Here is a 22,293-nt window from a genome sequence, read left to right on the forward strand (position 1 = left end):
CTGGGATTGTCCCTCAGCCAGGAACGCAGGCACCTGATCCTCCAGCAGAGCTGGGGCCCCTCAGGGGCTGTGCAGACAACAGGCTTCCCACAGTCTTGGGGACATCCTTACCCCTACTGCAGTGCCCCTCCCAGCCTCCCTCCACGCAGCTCCTTGTCCTCCTGCTGCTGCCAGGCCTCCCAGGAGGAAAGCAGACAGAGGAGCCTCTTGGACACATCCAGTGGGGGGCACACTGAGGGGTGCTGGCGGAGGGTGTGGGGGTCTGGGCACCAGGATCCAGTGGGGAGCACACTGAGGGGTGCTGGCAGATGGTGTGGGGGTCTGGGCACCAGGATCCAGTGGGGAGCACACTGAGGGGTGCTGGCAGAGGGTGTGGGGGTCTGGGCACCAGGAAACAGGACTCCAGGGCTCTTCTCCCAGCCAGTGAGTCCCTCAGAGCCTAGTGGGAGGAGCAGCGGGGCTGCAGAGGCTGGAGCCGCCCAAAGGGGCAGGACCTGTACCAGCTCCAGGCTGAGGGTCCTCTGAGCCCTTGGGTGGGAATCCTGCCCTACCCCTCATGGGCTCTGCCTCAACAATGTCCCTTCCCTCCCTCAAACTTAAGACCTGTGTGGGGATGCTGCCCCGGGTGGGCAGAGCCTGGACCTGCAGCTCCTCTGCCCACAGCAGCAATGGGATGAGAGTGCCATGGCTGCTGCAGGGGACACCATGGAGCCTGAGCTCAGGCCTGGGCTCTTAAAGCACAACCAGAACTATTTCAGGTGGCAGGGGCGGGGGAGCCGATTCCAGAACCTACGTCTCGCACAGAAGGCTGAAGAGCTCGACAGCTGCCACAGGACTCTGCTGTCCAGGCGCCCGGTGGAGACGGCGCCAGCCTCACTCGCTGCAACCAGTGGAGTGAGACGAAGCCACCTGTCCTGAGCACGTTGAGGACGCCCCCTACCAACATCTTGGGCAGCAGTACTGCCCCCCTGCTATCTTGTAGGGCAGTCGTCCACTTTGGCAGAACAGGAAAGGTGGCTGTTTCAGGTGAGTTGGCTGGGCTGCTTGGGTAGGACCAAGGAAGAGCCATTCCTCAGGGCTGTGGCCAGTCCAGTCCAGTCCAGGCGGTGGAGCACTTTCCATCACTCCCTCCAATCCTGGTCAAGTGGCCCACGGGGAGTGGGAACCCGCAAGGGTCATGGGAGGGCTGGGCTCTGATGTGGCGAAAGGAGGTGTGCGGGAGCGCTGTGGCCGTCCCGGTAGAGTGGACTGCGGCAGAGCCTGGGGGCCTGGGAGGCATTCCCCAGAGGCCACCATGGCAGTCCACACCACGGGTCCCGGCCGTGCTCAGGGACACCCCCAGGAAGGTTCCCCGATGCTCAGTGAGGATTTCTGCTTGTGTCCAAGCTCAACCTGCTGTCACCATCTGGGCCATCTTTCTCTTGCCAAGCCCTCATGAATGAGGGTCCTCAAGTTCCTCTGACCACCCAAGAGAGGCATCAGGGCCGGTGCAGCAATGCGTTCAGAGCAGGCTGCTTCCACTTTTCTGAGCAGGTGTCCATCTTCTGTGCGGCCCCATCCCCACCCCAGGCACAGGGACTGCGGAAGGAAGGCCCTCCCCAAACCCCTGGTCTTTCCTCCAGCCTCCTACAAACACCAGGGCCAGGAGGTGGGCCCCCCCCACCACCTGTGCCCACTCACACGCGCTTCTGGCTTAGCAGCTGGTTCCAGACCTCCACCACGAAGCCATCAAAATGCTGGTTCTGAAAGAAGCAGTCACAGGTAAGGAGGGCCTGGAGGTCCAGGAGGGAGCAGTGGAAAGACAAGAAGCCCGCCACCTCGGCCCACATGGTCAGGTCGTGGCCTGGTCACTCACGAGGCAAGACCCAAGCTTGGGTTGTATGCCCAGAAGTGCCTGTCTAAAGGAGGAAGTGTGGGGGTCCCAGAGGAACAGGAGCGGAAGGGCCAGTGCTCTCCTGCATCCCGCCCACCCATGTGCCTCCCCCAACTCCACCCCCGGGGCCTGGGGGCTCCCTGACCCCTGCAACCCAGACATACTGGCAGCCAGCAGGGCTGGGTCCCCTCCCAGGAGGGTAGCAGGCAGCTGGGCTTTGCCCAAGGGAAACACCATGGCCCAGCAGACAGGTGTCCCATGCCTGGGACCTCCAGAGGAACTGTGGTCACGAAAGTGAGCAGTAGCCTGAGCCTGGCTGATGCTGCCTTCCCTGGAAGACGGGGGCCACACCAGAAGGTGCCCAAGGAAGAAGCCAGAAAAGTCGAGTGGAAGCCTCGCGGGAGGCCCAGCCAGACGGCCAGGTGGGACCTGGGGGGGCTATGCTCAGAGGCTGGAGCAGCACACAGGCCTCACCTTTGCCACCTGGACCACGGTCTTGCTCAGCTCCTCTATCTCATCCTCACTGTCTAAGACATTCCGGAAATCATCGTAAGTCCAGTCCTCAAACAGGAGCCGAGGCACTGCAGTGGCAACAGACACACAGGGGGGCCGTGAGTGGGAAATGCTGGAGGCCCCTGCTGCTTGCTGCCTCAAAAGGGCATCCCCTTGGCCTCCAGAGGGAAGTGAGACCAGACAGTGAGGGGCAGGGAGGCCACCTGGAGCAACCACGTGTCCAGAGACTATGTCCCAGAGCCTCACAGGCTGGAGGGGGGGTGGTGGGGAAGGAGCAAGCAGACGCTGACAGTCCTGATATCCTGACACCAGCTCCCCACAGGGCTCAGCATGGTAGTGGCCCCACCTTACAGAAGGGAGGCTGGGACAGACTCCAGCTGCTCCAGCTCAGACCTGTCACCTGCTTCTAGCATCCCTCAGAGTCTCTCCCTCAGCAACTCGTACTCTTAATCCACTGCCTCTGAGGTTGCCACTGGACGTGGGGACACATGTGCCCCCATCCCCAGCCATGAGCTACAGGGGCACAGGTGAGCCAGGGTCAGCATCACCCTCAGGCCGAGCCCAGGGCTTGGCCCTAGCTGCCCTGAGAGGACTCATCAGGTGAAGGAAGGAAAAATGGAAAGGAGAACAATGAAGGCAATGACACTAGCTAAGGAGGTGCTGGCTTTGGAGGGCCACGGCCTGTGTGGGGAGGAGAGCCCAGGACTCCAGCCAGACCAAGGGCTGTGAATGCCAGGCCAGGGCCAGCCTCATCTTGGAGCAGTCAACCTGTGCCGCGGCAGCACAGCTGGGTGATCAGGAACATGTGGAGACCCCAGCGCCCACTTGTCCACCCTCGGAGGTCGTGCCATCAGGGCCTTCACTCCTCGCCTGCCGGACTCACCTATGTGCAGGCCCTTGGCATTCTTCCTGATGGCTCGCATCCACCCTGTGGGACATGGAGGGGACAGTCAACAAAGGGACGTGCGCCCGCCGGAAGACCCAGCCTATCTGAGGAGGAAAATGTGGCAGCTGCACCATACGCAATGGGAAGGACAGTGGCGGGGAAGCAGGTGTGAGAACCCACCCCTCCCTGGCCCAGGGCTGGCCCTCCACACTCCCTTTCTGACCCCAACTCTCACCCTTCTGGCCAAGGCCCCCTCCTGACCCTGCAGAGAAGCTCTGAGCTTGCCCTCCCTGAGCTGGGACAGATAAAAGCCTGTGGCCGGCCAGGGGGACAGGCAGCTGCATCCCAGGGCCTGGGGAAGGTCAGGATTTCTCCGAGTTGAAGGATGGCCAGACCCGCCAGGCCCTGACACTGGCCAACACTCCATCACCTCCCCACGGTTCTCTCAGTGTCAGGGAAAACCACTCCTGCTCTCGAAACTCCAAAACTGGCTAACACTTCCCCTGCCATTTCTCTCTGTCCGAGACCAAATGCAAGGTGCGGCCATGTAAACTTGGGCACATGTCATCAGGATGTGCCATCAGGAGGCAGCCTCTGCCTGAACGCCACCCTCCTCCCTGGCATTGAATGAAAATTGCTGAGAGGGACAGAGGAGGAGAGGCCAATGGCCTGTGCCCTTCACGGCCCAGAGGCTGCCCGAGTCATTGTAGAGCCCGTCCTGCTCATGCTTGTGTGCGGCCCAGAAGAGAAAGGGAAGGCCCACCTCACAGCCACCTGGACCAGACAGCAGAGCTGGGCACAACACTCTGAGGCACCAACCTGGCCTTGTAGAGGGTCCCACAGTGGCAACCACCTCAGAAACCCCCTCCACCAGGCCTGCCCTGCTCCACTCCCCTTCCCACTCAGGACACCAGCCCACACCATGGGCCTGCTCTCCAGGCTTGGCCACAAGGGGTGAGGGCGTGGGCCTCATGGCCATCACACTCACACACCCGCTGTCTCACACTTAAACACATCCACACAGTCACATTTAACACTCACAATCTCTTCTCTCCCACATCATCAGTCTCACACACACTCACATTCACACTTAAATCACACACACACACTCCCATACAGAGACACCCACAAAGAGAGACACACCCACTTACACACACAGCCCTGCTCTCACACTCACACTCTTTTCAGCCTGTGGGGCAAGCACAGTCAAGCAGGAAGGATGAGAACCTTGGTCCACGTCGTGGAGGCCCGTGACCTCAAACATCTCACGGCCACGTCTCTTCAGCTGCAGCCAGACGGGCGAGATCTGTGTGAACTTGCTCCCAAAGACCTTGGTGACATCGTAGCCATGGCTGTTCCACTGGCAAAAGATGGAGACATCAGACGGAGGACGGGTGAGTGAGCGCCTGCCTCACCATGGTGCTGTCATTCTGGCGGCTCTGGACATGCCCAGGGCTGGCCAGTGTAGACAGATCTCAGCCTGGACTGACATCAGCTCCTGGCCTGGGGTATCCTTCTCCCACTCTGGACTGCCACTCACAGCCTGGGACCCAGGCCACGACATCCCTTTCACCAAAAGTGACTGGTGCTTGTCTCAAGCCCTGCCCAGAGCTAGTGCACACCACCACTGCAGGCTGGCAGCTGGGAACAGCAAGAGAAGAGGATGCTGGGTGTGAGAACCCACCCCTCCCTGGCTCAGGGTTGGCTCTGCACACACACTTCCTGACCCCAGACAACCTGAGAGCCCACCTTGGGATTCAGGGGGAACCCACAGAGGTCACCACACCACAGCAAGCCACTGGAGAGACCCCCAAGGCCTTACACTCTGCCATCTCCAGAATGGCACCTCTCCCACTGTAGCCTCACAGCAGTGACAGCCCCAGGAGATCAGAACACAGACCCCCATCACTGACTGGCCAGAATAGGCCATCGCGGGGCCAGGGCAGCCCGCCTGAGCCTCAGGACCCTCCCTCTGCACTGTGACGGCCCCAACTTACTGGAGTGACATAGCCCAGTACATCTCCAGCAAAGTGTCTGTCCCGGGCCTTTGCTGAGCAGTAGCTGCGATGCTCAAGAACCACACTCTCAGCTTTGAGGTCTGTCACCACCAAACCCCGGTCTTGAACCGGCTTATCTGAAAACTGACTCTGAAATAAAAGGAATGAGAGAAAGCCATCAGTCATCTGTCCTCAGTGTAGAACACAAAACCCCACCCAGCAAACCCTTTCCATTCAGCCAGCAGCCGAGTCTCTGGATCAACACAGTGCTGCTGACCTGGAGACCCTGTACGTAGAGGATGGAGACCACAGCAGGCAATTCAATTCAGAAGGGCTCTGGCTGTCAACAGACACTGGCCGACTGTACAGGGCCTTTCCCACGCTTGCTCTGGGCTGGAAGGCAGGCAGGCAGCCAGACGGCTATGGTGGCTCCCTCCCTGCATGTGAGGGTAGATAGTCTTGCACCAGCTCTGGCCACTTTATACCCATCCGGGCACTCCAGGGCCACACACTTTGCTGGACAGGAACATGCCAGGTGGGCTGGGTGCGGTGGCTCACACCTGTAATCCCAGAACTTTGGGAGGCTGAGGCAGGTGGATCACCTGAGGTCAGGAGTTGGAGACCAGTCTGGTCAACATGGTGAAACTCCATCTCTATTAAATATGCAAAAATTAGCCAGGAATGGTGGCAGGCGCCTGTAATCCCAGCTACTCGGGAGGCTGAGGCAGGAGAATCGCTTGAACCTGGGTGGCAGAGGCTGCAGTGAGCCAAGATCGCGCCACTGCACTTCAGCCTGGGCAACAAGAGCGAAACTTCATCTCAAAAAAAAAAAAGAACATGCCAGGCACACGCCACCATGCTAGCCAACCACCGCCTGCCACCACCCCCACCAATGCAACCCTGCTGGCCAACCACCGCTGGCCACCGCTCCTGCCAATGAGAGTCTTTTCTTGCCATGTCACACCTCCCCCTACTCCACCTCTGCTCCTGGAAACCCTCCATTCAGTTATCAACTCGTCTCTTCTGTCCACACTCTGCGGCCTGGCTCAGCCTCCCCTTGACCTCGCCCCAAGGGGCTCCGTGACAGAGAGATTTCCACTGCATAGTTTATTTGCCCCCAGACAGCACAGAGAGCAGCTGCCAATCCAAGACTAGGTCACAGGAACCGTCCTGTGGCAGGGTCTAGCCAGCGGCATGGGGACTGCTAGGACTGAAGGGTGGTTCTATGAGTTTACACCCTTGAACGTGCAATCCCAGGGCCATCCCAGGGGAATGCCCCAAAAAGCATGAGGCAAACACAGCTCAAGGCCATGACAAAGACGGCAAGATGAAGATGCAGGTGATACAAGCAAGAGGTGGAGGATGGAAACTGGCAACTGGCACATAAAACAAGCTCTATGTGGGGTGAGTAGGGAGGCACCCTACCCTCAAAACTTGGCTCCAGAGGCTGCTCACTCAGAGGCACTGACTGGCCAGAGCCCCAGAACTACACAGGCCGCCCACCAGCTGCGGGCTCATCAGGCGCCTTTGTGAGGAGCCTCCTGGCTCACAGGTCCCAGTGGACAGAAAGGAGAAGAGGATGATGGATTAGCCCTCAGCCAGGACAGTTGCCTCAAGTCCCCAGGCCACCCCTACCTTCTCCAGCAGCGTCTTCGAGGCAGCTTTTTTGGCATCTGACTTTGACAGCGTAGTGTGAACAGGGCTGCAGGCCAGAGCAAGCCAGAGGAGGTTGAAGAGTGTCCGCATGGTAGGTATGTCACAGGAGGGTCCAACCTCGGGGTCCAGAGGGCTGCAGGGAGAACAGAGCACATTCAAACAACCAGTAGAGAGAGGCAGCACATGGGCAACTCCTCTGCTGAGGGGGCCACTTTCTCCTAACAGGGCCTGGGTCCTCATGGCACTGGGTGAGGCCTTGGCCACTGGGACAGAGCCCTGCCCTGGACCAGCCCTGGTGGCCAGAGTCCATTCTCCAGTACTCCTGGGCCTCCTGACTGAGCCACCAGTTCCTCCCAGACACCCAGAAAAGAGCTTCCTCACCATCAGCCACAGAGCCCTCCCCTCACAGTCCAAGGCCGCCCTGACCACCACTAGCCATCTAGGAGAGCATGGCCTCCTTCAAATCCAAAGAAAGCCAAACCATGGTAGGGCTTAAGTGTAAAATAATGAAGTCACAAGCTGGGCCATGTAGTGGCTCACACCTGTAATTCCAACACTTTGGGAGACTGAAGTGGGATGATTACTTGAGCCCAGGAGTTCGAGACCAGCCTGGGCAACATAGTGAGATCCTACAAAAATAAATATTTGGGCCGGGTGCAGTGGCTCACGCCTGTAATCCCAACACTTTGGGAGGCTGAGGCAGGCGGATCACCTGAGGTCAGGAATTCGTGATCAGCCTGACCAACATGGTGAAACTCCATCTCTACTAAAAACACAAAAATTAGCTGGGTGTGGTGGTGTGCACCTGTAGTCCCAGCTACTCAGGAGGCTGAGGCAAGAGAATTGCTTGAACCCAGGAGGCAGAGGTTGCAGTGAGCCGAGATTGCACCACTGCACTCCAGCCTGGGGACAGAGCAAGACTCCATCTCAGATAAAAAAAAAAAAAGAAAAAAAATCGTAGACTCAGAGAAGCCTACGATAATGACGACGACGGTGGTGATGCCACATAAGTACTAAGATAAAATATAGGTACCCATTTATGCAATCTCAGGGTAGAGAAGGCTTTTCCAGCTCTATGAGTACTGGGAGAGATGAGCAAAGAAAACACCACTAAAGTAGAACTACATACAAATGTAAGACTTTCATTCAGGAAATAAAGAAGGAAATGTGAAGACAAATAATAAACCAAAGAATATTTGGAACATACTTGACAATAGTTTTCTACCCATAATCTATTCATAACATGCAAATAAATCTCACAAATCAAGAAAAGACACTTGAATAAAAAATGTCCTGGCTGGGCGCGATGACTCATACCTGTAATCCCAGCACTTTGGGACGCCAGGCGGGCGGATCATGAGGTCAGGAGATCGGGGCCATCCTGGCCAACAAGGTGAAACCCTGTCTCTACTAAGATACAAAAAATTAGCCGGGTGTGGTGGTGCACGCCTGTAGTCCGAGCTACTCAGGAAGCTGAGGCAGGGGAATCACTTGAACCTGGGAGGAGGAGGTTACAGTGAGCCGAGATTGCGCTACTGCACTCCAGGGTAGTGACATAGCAAGACTCCAACTGAAAAAAAAAAAAAAAAAAGGTCCCACAGCCAGGCGCAGTGGCTCACACCTGTAATCCTAGCATTTTGGGAGACTGAGGTGGGCGGATCACCTGAGGTCGGGAGGTGGAGACCAGCCTGGCCAATGTGGTGAAACTTCGTCTCTATTAAAATACAAAAATTAGCCAGGCGTGGTGGCGGGCACTGCAATCCCAGCTACCCAGGAGGCTGAGGCAAGAGAATTCTTGAACCTGGGAGGCGGAGGTTGTGGTGAGCCAAGATCTTGCCACTGCACTCCAGCCTGGGCGACAGACTGTGACTCCATTCCCCCCAAAAAATGTCCCACTATAAAAATATCAGATGAAGCCGGGCGTGGTGGCTCAAGCCTGTAATCCCAGCACTTTGGGAGGCTGAGACGGGTGGATCACGAGGTCAGGAGATCGAGACCATCCTGGCTAACACGGTGAAACCCCGTCTCTATTAAAAAATACAAAAAATTAGCCGGGCGAGGTGGCGGGCACCTGTAGTCCCAGCTACTCGGGAGGCTGAGGCAGGAGAATGGCGTAAAACCGGGAGGCAGAGCTCGCAGTGAGCTGAGATCCGGCCACTGCACTCCAGCCTGGGCTACAGAGCGAGACTCCATCTCAAAAAAAAGAAAAAAGAAAAAAAAATATCAGATGAAAAGAGGTATAACACAGAGACACCCAGAGCCCCAGAAATGAGCAGCTTAGCCTGATTAGCGACAAAGAACCGAACAAACCCTGAAATAAGACGGGATCTCCACCCGCTCTATGAAGAAGTGAAAACGATGCTATCACAGGACCTGGACAACAGTGACTCTGCTGAGCTGTTAGTGGAAATTCAAGTTGAAAAAGCTTTTTTTATGACAATCTGGTCATAAATATACTTTGCAACATGCATTTCCTTTTTTACTTATTTTTGTTATTTTGTTTTTTCTTTTTCCAACATGCATTTCCTTTCTTTCACAAATTCCACATTGGGGGAATTTCTTTCTTTTTTCTTTTTTTTTCTTTTGAGATGGAGTCTCGCTCTGTCTTCCAGGCTGGAGTGCAGTGGCACGATCTCGGCTCACTGCAACCTCCGCGTCCTAGGTTCAAGTGATTCTCATACCTCAGCCTCCCGAGTAGCTGGGATTACAGGCGTGTGCCACCACATCTGGCTAGTTTTTATATTTTTAGTAGAGATGGGGTTTCGCCTTGTTGGCCAGGCTGGTCTCAAGCTCCTGGCCTCCAGTGATCCGCCTGCCTCCCAAAACGAGCCACCATGCCCAGCCATGGGGGATTTTCCACATATGTAGAAAACATGAGGATGTTCATGGACCTGGCTCTCCCAGATGCTGGAACACAGGCACGGCCATGCTCGTGATGTGCCAGTCAATGAAGACACTACAAAGCAGCACTTACACAGTGCAGTCCCACAGAGAAAGCATGTAGGGAGGGGTGCTAAAAATCAAATGATGTGCCCTTAAGGTGAAAGCTTAAGAAACAAAACAAAAAAGTAGCCCAGGAGCGGGGGCTCATGCTCCACTTTGGGAGGCCAAGGCAAGTGGATCCCCTGAGGTCGGGAGTTCGAGACCAGCCTGACCAACATGGAGAAACCCCATCTCTACTAAAAATACAAAATTAGCTGGGTGTGGTGGTGCATGCCTGTAATCCCAGCTACTCAGGAGGCTGAGACAGGATAATCACTTGAACCCAGGAGGCAGAGGTTGAGGTGAGCCGAGATCGCGCAACGGCACTCAAGTCTGGGCAACAGGAGCAAAAACTCCATCTCAAAAAAAAAAAAGAAACAAAACAAAAAATAAATGAGCAGGCTATCTGGAATTACTGGTCATTCTGTTTCTTCTCTTCTGCTTTATCTGTATCTTCTGGTCTTCCTGCACTAAACTTTTATTATACTGTTTACTTTTAGGTTCTACGGACCACCAACAAATGTGATTCTACTTTCTGGCTGGGCACTGTGGCTCACGCCTGTAATCCCAGCACTCTGGGAGGCCGAGACAGGCAGATCACAAGGTCAAGAGATCAAGACAATCCTGGCTAACATGTTGAAACTCCATCTCTACTAAAAATACAAAAAATTAGTCGGGCGTGGTGGCAGGCGCCTGTAGTCTCAGCTACTGGAGAGGCTGAGGCAGGAGAATGGTGTGAATCTGGGAGGCGGAGCTTGCAGTGAGCCGAGATACCACCGTCTTGGAAAAAAAAAAAAAAGTGATTCTACTTTCCATCTTTCACTGGGGTTGGGGGCAGCAGCAGGGAGAGCTGAACAACTACCATAGACCAGCCAGGCTGTTAGTCCTTCATGAAGCTTTGGGACACTGCTGGGAAGAAGTTCTTGGCTAGTTTCACAGCTCTGGCAGCACAGACCCCTCTAGACCAGCTGAGGGGCCCACACAGCCTGGGCAGAGACAGAGACCTGAAAGGTGGGGAGCTCAGCCCAACCCACTACCCGGCAAGTGGGCACATGGCCTTCCCCTCGGGTCACAGGCTCCTGAGGATATGGGAGCTTAGGCCCAAGAGGCTCCGGGAAGCCCAGCCAGGCAGGTGCACCTGTCAGAGGATGCTGCCAGAGCCAGGCCTACCACAGTGCCTACCCTCCTACCCAAAAGACTTCCTGGCCAGGAACCCGTTTTCACTCCCTCTGAAACCGTCCCCTTGACCCGCTTCCTTCTGCAGAGGCACACACTGTCCCACTTTGCCCTGTCTCTTCCCTGGGTGAGACTGGTGCTCCTGGTGCAGACTGAGGGGACTGTGGCTGCCCCCGGGCAGGGTTTTGCATGCTTTGGTACCCAATACACCCACAACACACCTGCGTGGGAAGAACATGGTCCTAGAGCAAGGTCAACCAGTGAAGCTCCCCCACCTAGGAGGCAGGGAGCCACAAGACAGCCTGACCTGCACGCTTATGGGGAGTTAGGAAGAGAACTCACAGGCCAAGCACAGCAGCACCTGGTACATGGAGCCACAGGCAAAACAGTGAGTGTTTGAACAGCCATGGCAGTTCCGAGGGCTGTGCAGAGGGAATAAGAAGGCCCAGGCACAGATCACCACCCTGTGCCCCAACGCCCAACCTCTCCAGCCCCTCTCCTCAGTGACACATCCCAGAATCACAACCAAGGGCAGCAGCCTGCTGTCACCTGCCCCCAGCCCCACTATCTGTCTGCTGCAGCTGAGGCTTGGTCTGAGTCAGCAACAGCCCCACGGAAGGAGGAGAGGGTTCTGGTCATGGCACAGGGAAGACGGCCCAGAATCACTTGCCTGGCCAGGCTGAAACGGCGGCTGCCTCAGTTCCCAAGCACCCAGTCTTTGACCCCAGCCCATTCCATGACCACTGGCTCCTTCTCTGTCTTCTGGGTGGAAATCTGGGTCAGGGACGAAGGAAAGGAATGAAAAACCAAATGGGTGGTTCTCCAGGGGACTGGCTCAGGAGTAATTTGAGGGCACACTCAGGTACCAAATGACCAACCACTATGGGGCTGGGTCTCTGCCCCTACCTGCCGTCCTGTAGATCCGAAACAGGGCCACTGTCCACCCACCTAGAGGCCCCTCTACCTGTGACCTTCCTGCCCCCTAACCTATGATTTCACACTTCAGGGAAGGAAGAGGAAAGGGTGGAAGAGGAAGAGTCCTGTCAGCATGTGTCCAGCAGAGGGGGCACTAGGAGAACCTGACTGAGCACAAGGCCAGGGCGGGTACTGCCCCTGTCCACTCACACTCAGCTCGCCAGCTCAGCGATGAAGTGCTCGGATACAGGCTACTCACAAATGCTGGGCTGCTTCTCTGACTTGCCATGGAACTTTCCAGACAACTGCCCCAGGGAGATGGTGTGTGTGATGTGTGAGGGATGCTCACACTGCAACCAGGTCCTTGTCTAGGCTTTGGTACCTCCCCGGCTCTCCACTGCTCACCGGCCGTTCTGCTCTGAGGCCTGTGAGGACACTCTCCATCATGCTCTTCACATAACACAGACTCCCAGGCTCGCACACACTTTGTTCCTGCATCAAAACGTGTTTCTTCCCCAAATGCCAATGTCCTTCCCTTGGGCAGAACGGCCCCGCACACAAAGGGAATGTGGGGTGTTATGAAGAGGCACAGGCCCCGACCCTGGTCACCCAAAGCGGTCCCAGAAACCATTCTGTAACAAGCTAAGGTGGAGCACTACTGCTCCCACTTTCCTGCACTCCCAGTCCGTAGGTCCAGGACCTCCTCGGTGGTGGTGATGGAAAGGATGGGAGTCACAGCAGGGGCTTTCCAGTGCTTTTCATGGAGACCAGCAGTAAGAAATGCACTTTACATCACAACCCAGCACACGTGTATGTCATGTGTGCACATGTGTAAGGCGACAGCAGCCAATCAGAGCTAACTCCATTCTGTGATGGACACACTGACAACTCCTATTCTGTTGTGTTTTGAAGAACTGGTGCATGGTGGCTCCGGCCTGTGACCCTAGCACTTTGGGAGGCCAAGAGTTCCTGACTGGTTTTGGCAACAAAGCAAGACCTGGTCTCTACAAAAAATATTTTTCTGCCGGGCGGATCACCGCATCAGGAGTTCAAGACCAGCCTGGCCAACATGGTGAAACCCAATCTCTAAAAAAGATTTAAAAAATTAGCTGGGTGCAGTGGTGTGCGCCTGTACTCCCAGGTACTCGGGAGGCTGAGGCAGAAGAATCCCTTAAACCCAGAAGCGGAGGTTGCGGTGAGCCGAGATCGCACCACTGCACTCCAGCCTGGGTGACTGGGTGAGACTTTGTCTTAAAAAAAAAAAAAAAAAAAAAAAATTCTTAGCTGGGTGCGCTGGCGCACACCTGTGGTTCCAAGTAGCTGGGAGGCTGAGAGATGACTTGAGCCCAGGAAGTCGAGGCGGACGGGCGGGCGGGTCACCCTCCAGTTCGGACAGTCAGCAATGGAAGCTTCAAGGTTTGGGGCTGAACCAAGGGTGGGATCCGGTCTGATGTGCCCGCCTTTCACGGGGACCGCGTACCCCTCACTGGGAGGGCAGGCCGCCTGGAGCCCTCCTGCCGCTGCTCGCCCTGGGGGTCCTGGGGACCCAATGGCCACCACTTTGCCACACGAGCCGCGCGCTCACACACTCCTCACCCGCCGGCCACATCCCTTGTCTGCGCACTCAGGCCCCTTCCACCCAGCGCGCCTCGCTCTCAGCCTCGCTCGCCCTAGCGCACGCGCTCCACCTCCCACTCGCGGTTCCCCCGACACGCGCCCCCGTCCACACTCGCCCTCCACCCCCGCCCTCGCTCACCCTCGCACTCATAGCAACCTTCTCTCACCCTCGCCTTCACACCCTCTCACACGCCCCCTCACACACTCGCTCTCACGCGCCCGCGCGGCGTCGCCCGCGACCCCACGCCCGTCCCGCCCGGGGCCGAACCTCGCTGCCCGGCGCGCCCACTTCGCGAAAGGGAAACTGAGGCCGTGCAAGGAGGAGGAGCAGGTGCCGGCCGCCGCGGGGCTCACCTGCATGTCAGGGAGGCCTGACCGCCACACACTCACAGCCGGAAGACGCTCCAGCGCGCCGGAAGTCCCGCCCCAGGCGCCAGCGCGCCGCCGCCGCGCACGGCATGCTGGGACGGAGAGGGGCTGGGCCGGGAGTGGGGACGGGCCCGGGCGGGGCCGGAGCCCAGGCCAGGCGCGTTCAGCTTGAGCCCCTGTAGTGCTCGCGCTAGAGCCGACTCCCAGGTTCCCGGCCCAGGGGGCACTAGGTTCCCAGCGCCACGGCTCCTGGGCAGTCCTGGTGCCCACGGCGTGGGGCTGCACGGGGCCTCGGGCTCCAGGGTCTCTGCCCTGCTGGGCGGTGCCGGGAGAACCCCACGGTGGGCTCCGCCCCGGCACACTCCTCTCGGGACCCGGAGTCCCCCCAAACTCCGCCGCACTGCCGCCTGGGTGGGCCATCTCCATCCCCAGGCCGGTGGCGCCCGAGACGCAGTCTCCAGCGGGGACGGCCCGAAACGGGCGCTCTCTCGGTCCGCAGCCCCGCCTTGCACATTGCACAAGCCGGAGCCCCGGCCGGCAAACCGAGTTCCCGACTCAGCCCCTCGTGCTTGGATGAACGCGCGCGTGGCCAGCACTTTCGGTAACCGCGCATTCTACGCGGCACAGGCAGTCCGACCGCCACACCCAGCCCTAGCCGTTCCCAGCGCAGTTTCCTGCAGAAAACCGCACGGCCGGGCCCCACCCTGCCCCGCTCTGCCGTTCCCGGGTGCGCGTGGACTCCGAGACACCCTGCACGGCTGCTTCCCCATTTCTGCTGCTTGGGAGCTTTCTCCTTAAACTAAGCTTTGTTCTTTCTTTCTAGTCACGTTTCCTTCTTTCCCTTCCCGGTATTTTCTGCCAGCTGACGCCTACGCCTTTCCTAGAAAGGGCTGGGGGCTGCATGCAGTGCGAGGCACGTCCCCCACCAGCTGTGAGCTTTCACCCAGCTCAGCACTCGCTCTCAGCAAACGGCTTGGATGGTGGCCTGACACCTGACCTTTGCGGGTGAAGACCTAAAGTCGGCAGAGCTCTGGAAAGGGTCCCAGTAAGCTATGGCAGGTGTCCTCAGGGACATATGCACTGTCCTCGCAATGCTAAGGAGGCCATGCAACTTCTCTTAGGAAAGGCGCTTAGCCATTTTAGGATCACATTAAGGTCAGAGGTCTTTGGCGCTAAAGAATTGCAGAATCGATCGGGAGCCACCGCCTTTAATCCCAGCACTTTGGGAGGCCAAGGCGGGTGGATCACTTCAGGTCAGGAATTCGAGACCAGCCTGGCCAACATGGTGAAACCCTGTCTCTACTAAAAATACAAAAATTAGTCAGGCATGGTGGCGCATGCCTGTAATCCCAGCTACTGGGGAGGCTGAGGCAGGAGAATTACTTGAACCTGGGAGGCAGAGGTTGCAGTGAGCAGAGATCACTCTGCACTCCAGCTTGGGTGATAAAGTAATACTCAGCCTCAAAAAAAAAAAAAAAAAAAAAAAAAGGAATTGCAGAATCTACTTAGGGTTCACTCTGGGCCAGAACTACAGACCCCAAGAGCAGATGGGAGGATAGGAAGCCCCCAGCTAGGCCCCTCTGCAGAGCTCCCACCCGGTCGGGTTCCTGGGGGAGTCTTGTCAGTTGCCAGCACAAAGTGGTCCGCCTCCCAAACTGCATAGTTTGTGCCAATGGGCCCTGTGTACCTGGATTGAAAACTGACTTCTTTAGGTGGGCACCCATCTTTTACCCTCAGGAAGATGTTGAATGAGACATACCAAGGTTTAAGAGAATCAGAACCAAAGTGTTAGCATTCCTGTATTAAGTGAAACTTGAACACATTTCGTATTTTATGTTTTTGGAACATCTAAGATAACTTGCAGTTCACCACGTTTACAATCTGAATCTGTTAACTTGTATGAGTTTTTAGCTGGGTGCAGTGGCTGACCCCTGTAATCCCAATGCTTTGGGAGGCCAAGGCAGGAAAATCGCCCCTCCCCAAAAAAAGTATTACAAGGAAACAGGGTTTCACTCTGTCACTCAGGCTGGAGTGCAGTGGATCATGGTTCACTGCAGCCTCCACCTCCTAGGCTTAAGCAATCCTCCTGCCTTGGCCTCCCCAAATGCTGGAATTATAGACATGAGCCACCTCACCACACCAATGCATGAGTTACTGAAGCACCCAAGATTCTGTTGTCAACTCAGACAACCTAAAGCATGCAAAAAAACCTAAAGCATACAAAAAGGAGTGAAAAGAGATTTCATTTATAAATTGTTTGAAATGTTGAAAATTGCTTAATTGAGTTTGTAGATGGGACCAAATATTATGCAGAAGCCCCTTTAAAGTGGCCACAGGCCGGGCGGGGTGGCTCACACCTGTAATCCCAGCACTTTGGGAGGCCGAGGTGGGCGGATTGCCTGAGCTCAGGAGTTCGAGACCAGCCTGGGCAACATCTCTACTAAAATACAAAAAATTAGCTGGACTTGGTGATAGGCACTTATAGTCATAGCTACTTGGGAGGCTGAGGTGTGAGAATCGCTTGAACCGGGGAGGTAGAGAATGCAATGAGCCGAGGTTGAGCCACTGCACTCCAGCCTGGGCAACAGAGTAAGACTGTTTAAAAAAAAAAAAAAAAAAAAGGCTCGGCACAGTGGCACATGCCTGTAATGCCAGCACTTTGGGAGGCCAAGGCAGGCGGATCACTTGATCTCGGCTTACCTGAGCTCAGGAGTTCGAGACCAGTCTGGGCAACATGGTGAAACCCCCCCTCTCTACTAAAAATACAAAAAAATTAATCGGGCATGGTGGTGTGCACCTGTAATCCCAGCTACTCGAGAGGCTGAGGTAGGAGAATTGCTTGAACCTGGGAGGTGCAGGTTGCAGTGAGCTGAGATTGTGCCATTGTACTCCAGCCTGGGTGACAGAGCAAGACTCTGTCTCCAAAAAAAAAAACAAAAGTGACTATAAAGTCTTCTAGGCTTACAAAGGGAATAATAGGGGTTTGTAAAATTGAACTTAACAGGTTAATAAATTGGGTTTTGAATTTATAACTTCAATGTATTGAAATTAAATTTTAATAAATCAAATCCTCACTCTTGAAATGTAACGTAAATCCAAGCATAACCACCTTGCCCAGGCACTAAACCAGCCCTCAGCACCCATTTCCAGCCCTCCCTACCAGGGGTGGGTGTGGGGTGCTCTGGCGGAGGTCCAGGCTCTGCCCTGTAGGCCCAGGTCTGACCTGTCCTGAAGCCCTCCTGCTTGCCCATGGCCTGTCTGCAGTGGGCATGGGGGGACAGAGGAGGGCAGGGGCAGCCCGGTGGGGTGAGGAGGCCTGTAGAGATGAGTGTTTTTGCTGCTGACTGGATCCCTGGCTCCTGCTTTGGGAGACCCCATGCCTTACCTGGCATGTTCCTGGGTCCCCAGCCTGAGGATGCCTCTCAGAGACATCCTCAAAAGCACTGGAAGGCTGGGAGTGGTGGTTCATGCCTGTAATCCCAGCGCTCTGGGAGGCTGATCACTTGAGCCCAGGAGATCAAGGCTGCAGTGAGCCGTGATTGCACTGCTGCACTCCAGCCTGGGCGACAGACAGGACCCTGTCTCAAAAAAAAAAAAAAAAAAAAATTACTCACACCTGGTTGTTGGAGGTGCCTGGTGGCTGTGAGGTCTTTGGGGCTGGGTTTTCGTCTTCCCCGAGCTGGCCAGTGCTCCCGGGTGGGGTCGCAGGCAGCTCTGGGCGACTCCTCATTTGCAGAGTCAGCACAGGCAGGGCCCTTCTCGACAGTGGCAGCCTCGTGACTCTGTCCTGTTCTAACTAGGAGACCTTGGCCTGGGTCACCCAGAGGGCAGGACCTGGGCCACTATTGCTGACCACGTCCTGTCACTCCTAGGCCTTGAAACATTCCAGTTTAGAGGCCGGAAGCCCAGGAAGAGAAGGACACACACCAGCACTCCCTGCTGCCGAGCCCTCCCCACCTGTGGACGGAGACATCCTCTCTGGGTGCTGGGATAAGCAAATCCAGGGCCAGCAGGAGGGAGAAGTGGCACACTCACGCCCAGCGGAAGCTTCTGGATCCAGTGCCAGAGCCAGCACAGCAGATCTCTGTCTGTGTCCCACGTGTGGGCCCCTGTTGGCCCGGCCAGCCCTGGCCAGTGACAGTTGCGTGTAGGTGTCTGGTTGGCTGCCAGGCTGATGCTGAGCCCCGAGGCGGGCATATGTGGTGGTACGTGGCCCTAGCTGTGTGTATTTGCCTTTTGCAAAGGGCTGTGTGTCATGGCATCATCGTGGGTTTCATGCTTCTCTCTATCACAGAGCCAACTTAAAGTACCGCAGGCTGGCCGGGTGTGGCGGCTCACATTTTGGGAGGCTGGGACGGGCAGATTGCTTGAGCCTCAGGAGTTTGAGACCAGCCTGGACAATGTGGTGAAACCTCGCCTCTACAAAAACATTTATAGATTAGTTGGTCCTGGTGGTGTGTATCTATAGTCCCAGCTCCTCGGGAGGCTGTGTGGGAGGGTCATCTGAGCCCAGGGAAGTGAAGGCTGCAGGGAGCTGTGAACACACCACTGCACTCCCGCCCAGGTGACAGAGCCAGACCCTGTCTCAAAAAAAAAAAAAAAAAAAATCTGAAAGCAAAGGGGAGGGGCCGGCTCCTGGCCTTGATGAGGTCAAGAGGTAGCATTTCTCCATGGTGGTGGGTTGAATGGCGGCCCCCGAAAGCTTCTCTAAGTCCTCACCCCCATACCCATGAATGCAACCGCGCAACCGTATCTAGAAATAGGATCTCAGCTGGGCACAGCGGCTCACACCTGTAATCCCAGCACTTTGGGAGGCTGAGGCAGGTGGATCACCTGAGGTCAGGCATTCAAGACCAAGCCTGGCCAACATGGTGAGACCCCATCTCTACTAAAAATACAAAAATTAGCCGGGCATGGTGGCATGCACCTGTAGTCCCAGCTACTCCAGAGGCTGAGGCAGGAGAATCCCTTGAGCTTGGGAGGTGGAGGCTGCAGTGGACTGAGATTGCGACACTGTACTCCAGCCTGGGAGACAGAGTGAGACTCTTGTCTCAAACAACAACAACAACAACAAATAGAAATAGGATCTCTGCAGAGGTAACCGAGGTGAGGGTCTTGGGATGAGATCATTCTGGATATAGGGTGGGCCCTAAATCCATTGACAGGGGTCCTTGTCGGAAGAGAAGGAAGGTTGGGCACAGTGGCTCACACCTGTGATCCCAGCACTTTGGGAGGCCAAGGCGGGTGGATTACTTGAGTACTTGAGGTCAGGAGTTCTTTTTTTTTTTTTTTTTTTTTTTGAGACGGAGTCTCGCTCTGTCGCCGGGGCTGGAGTGCAGTGGCGCGATCTCGGCTCACTGCAAGCTCTGCCTCCCGGGTTCACGCCATTCTCCTGCCTCAGCCTCCTGAGTAGCTGGGACTACAGGCGCCCGTCACCACGCCCGGCTAATTTTTTTTTATTTTTCAGTAGAGACAGGGTTTCACCATGGTCTCGATCTCCTGACCTCGTGATCCGCCCACCTCGGCCTCCCAAAGTGCTGGGATTACAGGCGTGAGCCACCGTGCCCGGCTAGGTCAGGAGTTCAAGACCAGCCTGGCTAACATGGCAAAACCCCATCTCTACTAAAAATACAAAAATTAGCTGGGCGTGGTGGCACACACCTGTAGTCCCAGCTACTCGGGAGGCTGAGGCAGGAGAATCGCTTGAACTCGGGAGGCAGAGGTTGCAGTGAGCCAAAGTCTCGTCACTGCACTCCAGCCTGGGCAACAGAGTGAGACTCCGTCTTTAAAAAAAAAAAAAAAGCCGGGCGCGGTGGCTCAAGCCTGTAATCCCAGCACTTTGGGAGGTCGAGACGGGCGGATCACGAGGTCAGGAGATCGAGACCATCCTGGCTAACAAGGTGAAACCCCGTCTCTACTAAAAAATACAAAAAACTAGCCGGGCGCAGTGGCGGGCGCCTGTAGTCCCAGCTACTCGGGAGGCTGAGGCAGGAGAATGGCATGAACCCGGGAGGCGGAGCTTGCAGTGAGCTGAGATCGGGCCACTGCACTCCAGCCTGGGCGACAAAGCGAGACTCCGTCTCAAAAAAAAATAAAATAAAATAAAATAAAAATAAAAATTAAAATTAAAAAAAAGGGAGAACAGAAGGGAGAGGCAGCATTGAGGCAGATGCAAGGGGTGAACGTTGGGGCGGGGCCTCCAGAAGGAACCAACCCCACTGACACCTGCTTCTGCGTTTTGAATGACGAGGCCCGAATGCGTTTCTGTTGAGTCGCAGCCTCTGGTTTGTGGTCATTTTTCAGAGAGTCCTAGGAAGCTCATATGGCCGTGTGGAAAGCCTGCAGTGATAATTTTAGTCAGTATACTTTCTTTCCTTTTTTTTTTAAATTTTTTTGGAGCCTTGCTCTGTTGCCCCGGCTGGAATGCAGTGGTGCCATCTTGGCTCACTGCAACCTCCACCTCCTGGGTTCAAGCAATTCTCTTGCCTCAGCCTCCCAAGTAGCTGGGATTACAGGCACCCGCCAACACGCCCAGCTAATGTTTTATTTTTAGTAGAGATAGGATATTACCATGTTGGCTGGGCTGATTCTTGAACTCCTGACCTTAGGTGATCCGCCCACCTTGGCCTCCCAAAGTGCTGAGATTACAGGTGTCAGCCACTGTGCCAGTCTTATTTTCTAACTCTCTTTTTCTCAGACCAACCTTAAAATTGATGAATATTCCATCAGCTCACCTGACTGGGCCTACAGAGAAGCCTGGGCTGGAGGCCGGGTGGGTGGGTGCTGGCCCAGAGGGAAGTGCTTGCTGCAAAACCGCCTGGTCAGGGAGCCCCTCGGGTGCTGGGAAACTGACTGTAAGCAGGGCTGGTCTGGCCTGTAGAGCCGGGGGGCATTGCTCCACGGGGGTCTGAGGGAGCCCCGAGGCTGTAGACTCCTGCTCTGGGGCTAACAGGAGGCCTGGAGTAGCAGCATCTGTAGGTGGGGGAACAACAGGATTTTCATGGCACTTCCCACCCCTCCCCCAGCTGGTGTCACCTGCTGTATGGCTCCTGTGTGGCTCTGGGCATTTGGGGAGGTGGGGGGCATTTACTGATGACTGATGGTGCCTGTGGGAGTGGACTTGGCGGTACTGATGAGGAGACACAGGACAGAATGGAGGACATCCTGACATGCCCTGGAGCCCCAGAGGCTTCATGACACCCCCCATGTTGTCCTTGGGGTGCACCTTACACACTGAGGCCTGGTAATCATTAGGTGTTCCTTAGGATCTAGGTTTGTCTGGGTGTGGCACAGCCCCCAGCCACGCTGTTCCAGACGGAGTGCTAGCCATCAAACTGTTCTGAGGAGGGGGTGGAAAGGCAGGAATTCAACATCCTGCCCCAGATGGGCACACGTCACCTCTGTCACGGGGTGAATTTTGTCTCCTAAAAACACATATGTTAGCCGGGCGCGGTGGCTCACACCTGTAATCCCAGCACTTTGGGAGGCCGAGGCGGGCAGATCACCAGGTCAGGAGATTGAGACCCATCCTGGCTAACACGGCGAAACCCTGTCTCTACTAAAAATACAAAAAATTAGCCGGGCGTGGTGGCGGGCGCCTGTAGTCCCAGCTACTCAGGAGGCTGGGGCAGGAGAATGGCGTGAACCCAGGAGGCAGAGCTTGCAGTGAGATTGCGCTTCTGTACCCCAGCCTCGGAGGCGACAGAGCATGGACTCCGTCTCAAAAAAAAAAACAAAACAAACCCACGTATGTTAAGTCCTAGCCCCAGTGCCTCAGGATGTGACCTAATTTGGAGGATTGTGGCAGATGTAATTAGTTCAGATGAGGTCACTAGGGTGGGCCCTAATCCAATAGGACTGGTGTCCTTTTTAGGAGAGGAGATTATGGCCTTATACAGTGGCTCGCACCTATAATCCCAGCACTTTGGGAGGCCGAGGCAGGCAGATCACTTGAAGCCAGGAGTTCCAGACCAGCGTGGACAACACAGTGAAACCATAGCTCTAGGTCAGACACAGTGGCTCACACCTGTAATCCCAACACTTTGGGGAGGCCAAGACGGGCAGATCACAAGGTCAGGAGATCGAGACCATCCTGGCTAACACGGTGTGAAACGCCGTCTCTACTAAAAAATACAGAAAATCAGCCGAGTGTGGTGGCAGGCACCTGTAGTCCCAGCCACTTGGGAGGTCGAGGCAGGAGAATGGCGTGAACCCGGGAGGCGGAGCTTGCTGTGAGCCGAGATTGCACTGCTGCACTCCAGCCTGGGCAACACAGCGAGACTCCATCTCAAAAAAAAGAAACCACAGCT

At 55.9% G+C, this 22,293-nt stretch overlaps 1 protein-coding gene across 5 annotated transcripts in view; it reads right to left on the reverse strand.

The window, feature by feature from the left end:
* The window catches only part of CHID1 (chitinase domain containing 1), a 40,108-nt gene extending 26,025 nt beyond the window's left edge, over positions 1-14,083 (reverse strand). The window contains exons 1-8 of one of the 5 annotated variants that reach the window (XM_007997659.3): positions 13,970-14,006; positions 11,754-11,857; positions 6,905-7,058; positions 5,270-5,419; positions 4,500-4,632; positions 3,270-3,314; positions 2,348-2,454; positions 1,681-1,742 (exon numbers count right to left, since the gene is read on the reverse strand). In XM_007997659.3, the coding sequence (XP_007995850.1) occupies positions 1,681-1,742; positions 2,348-2,454; positions 3,270-3,314; positions 4,500-4,632; positions 5,270-5,419; positions 6,905-7,015 (608 nt within the window). In that variant the 5' untranslated portion in view covers positions 7,016-7,058; positions 11,754-11,857; positions 13,970-14,006. Of the gene's footprint in view, positions 1-1,680; positions 1,743-2,347; positions 2,455-3,269; positions 3,315-4,499; positions 4,633-5,269; positions 5,420-6,904; positions 7,059-8,242; positions 8,336-11,753; positions 11,858-13,883 lie in introns of those variants that run through there. The other 4 variants (XM_007997495.3, XM_007997576.3, XM_007997740.3 and 1 more) reach the window with 4 other exon arrangements.
* Positions 14,084-22,293: the final 8,210 nt, after the last annotated feature.

Source organism: Chlorocebus sabaeus, chromosome 1 (assembly GCF_047675955.1).
Source record: "Chlorocebus sabaeus isolate Y175 chromosome 1, mChlSab1.0.hap1, whole genome shotgun sequence".
Classification (NCBI taxonomy): domain Eukaryota; kingdom Metazoa; phylum Chordata; class Mammalia; order Primates; family Cercopithecidae; genus Chlorocebus; species Chlorocebus sabaeus.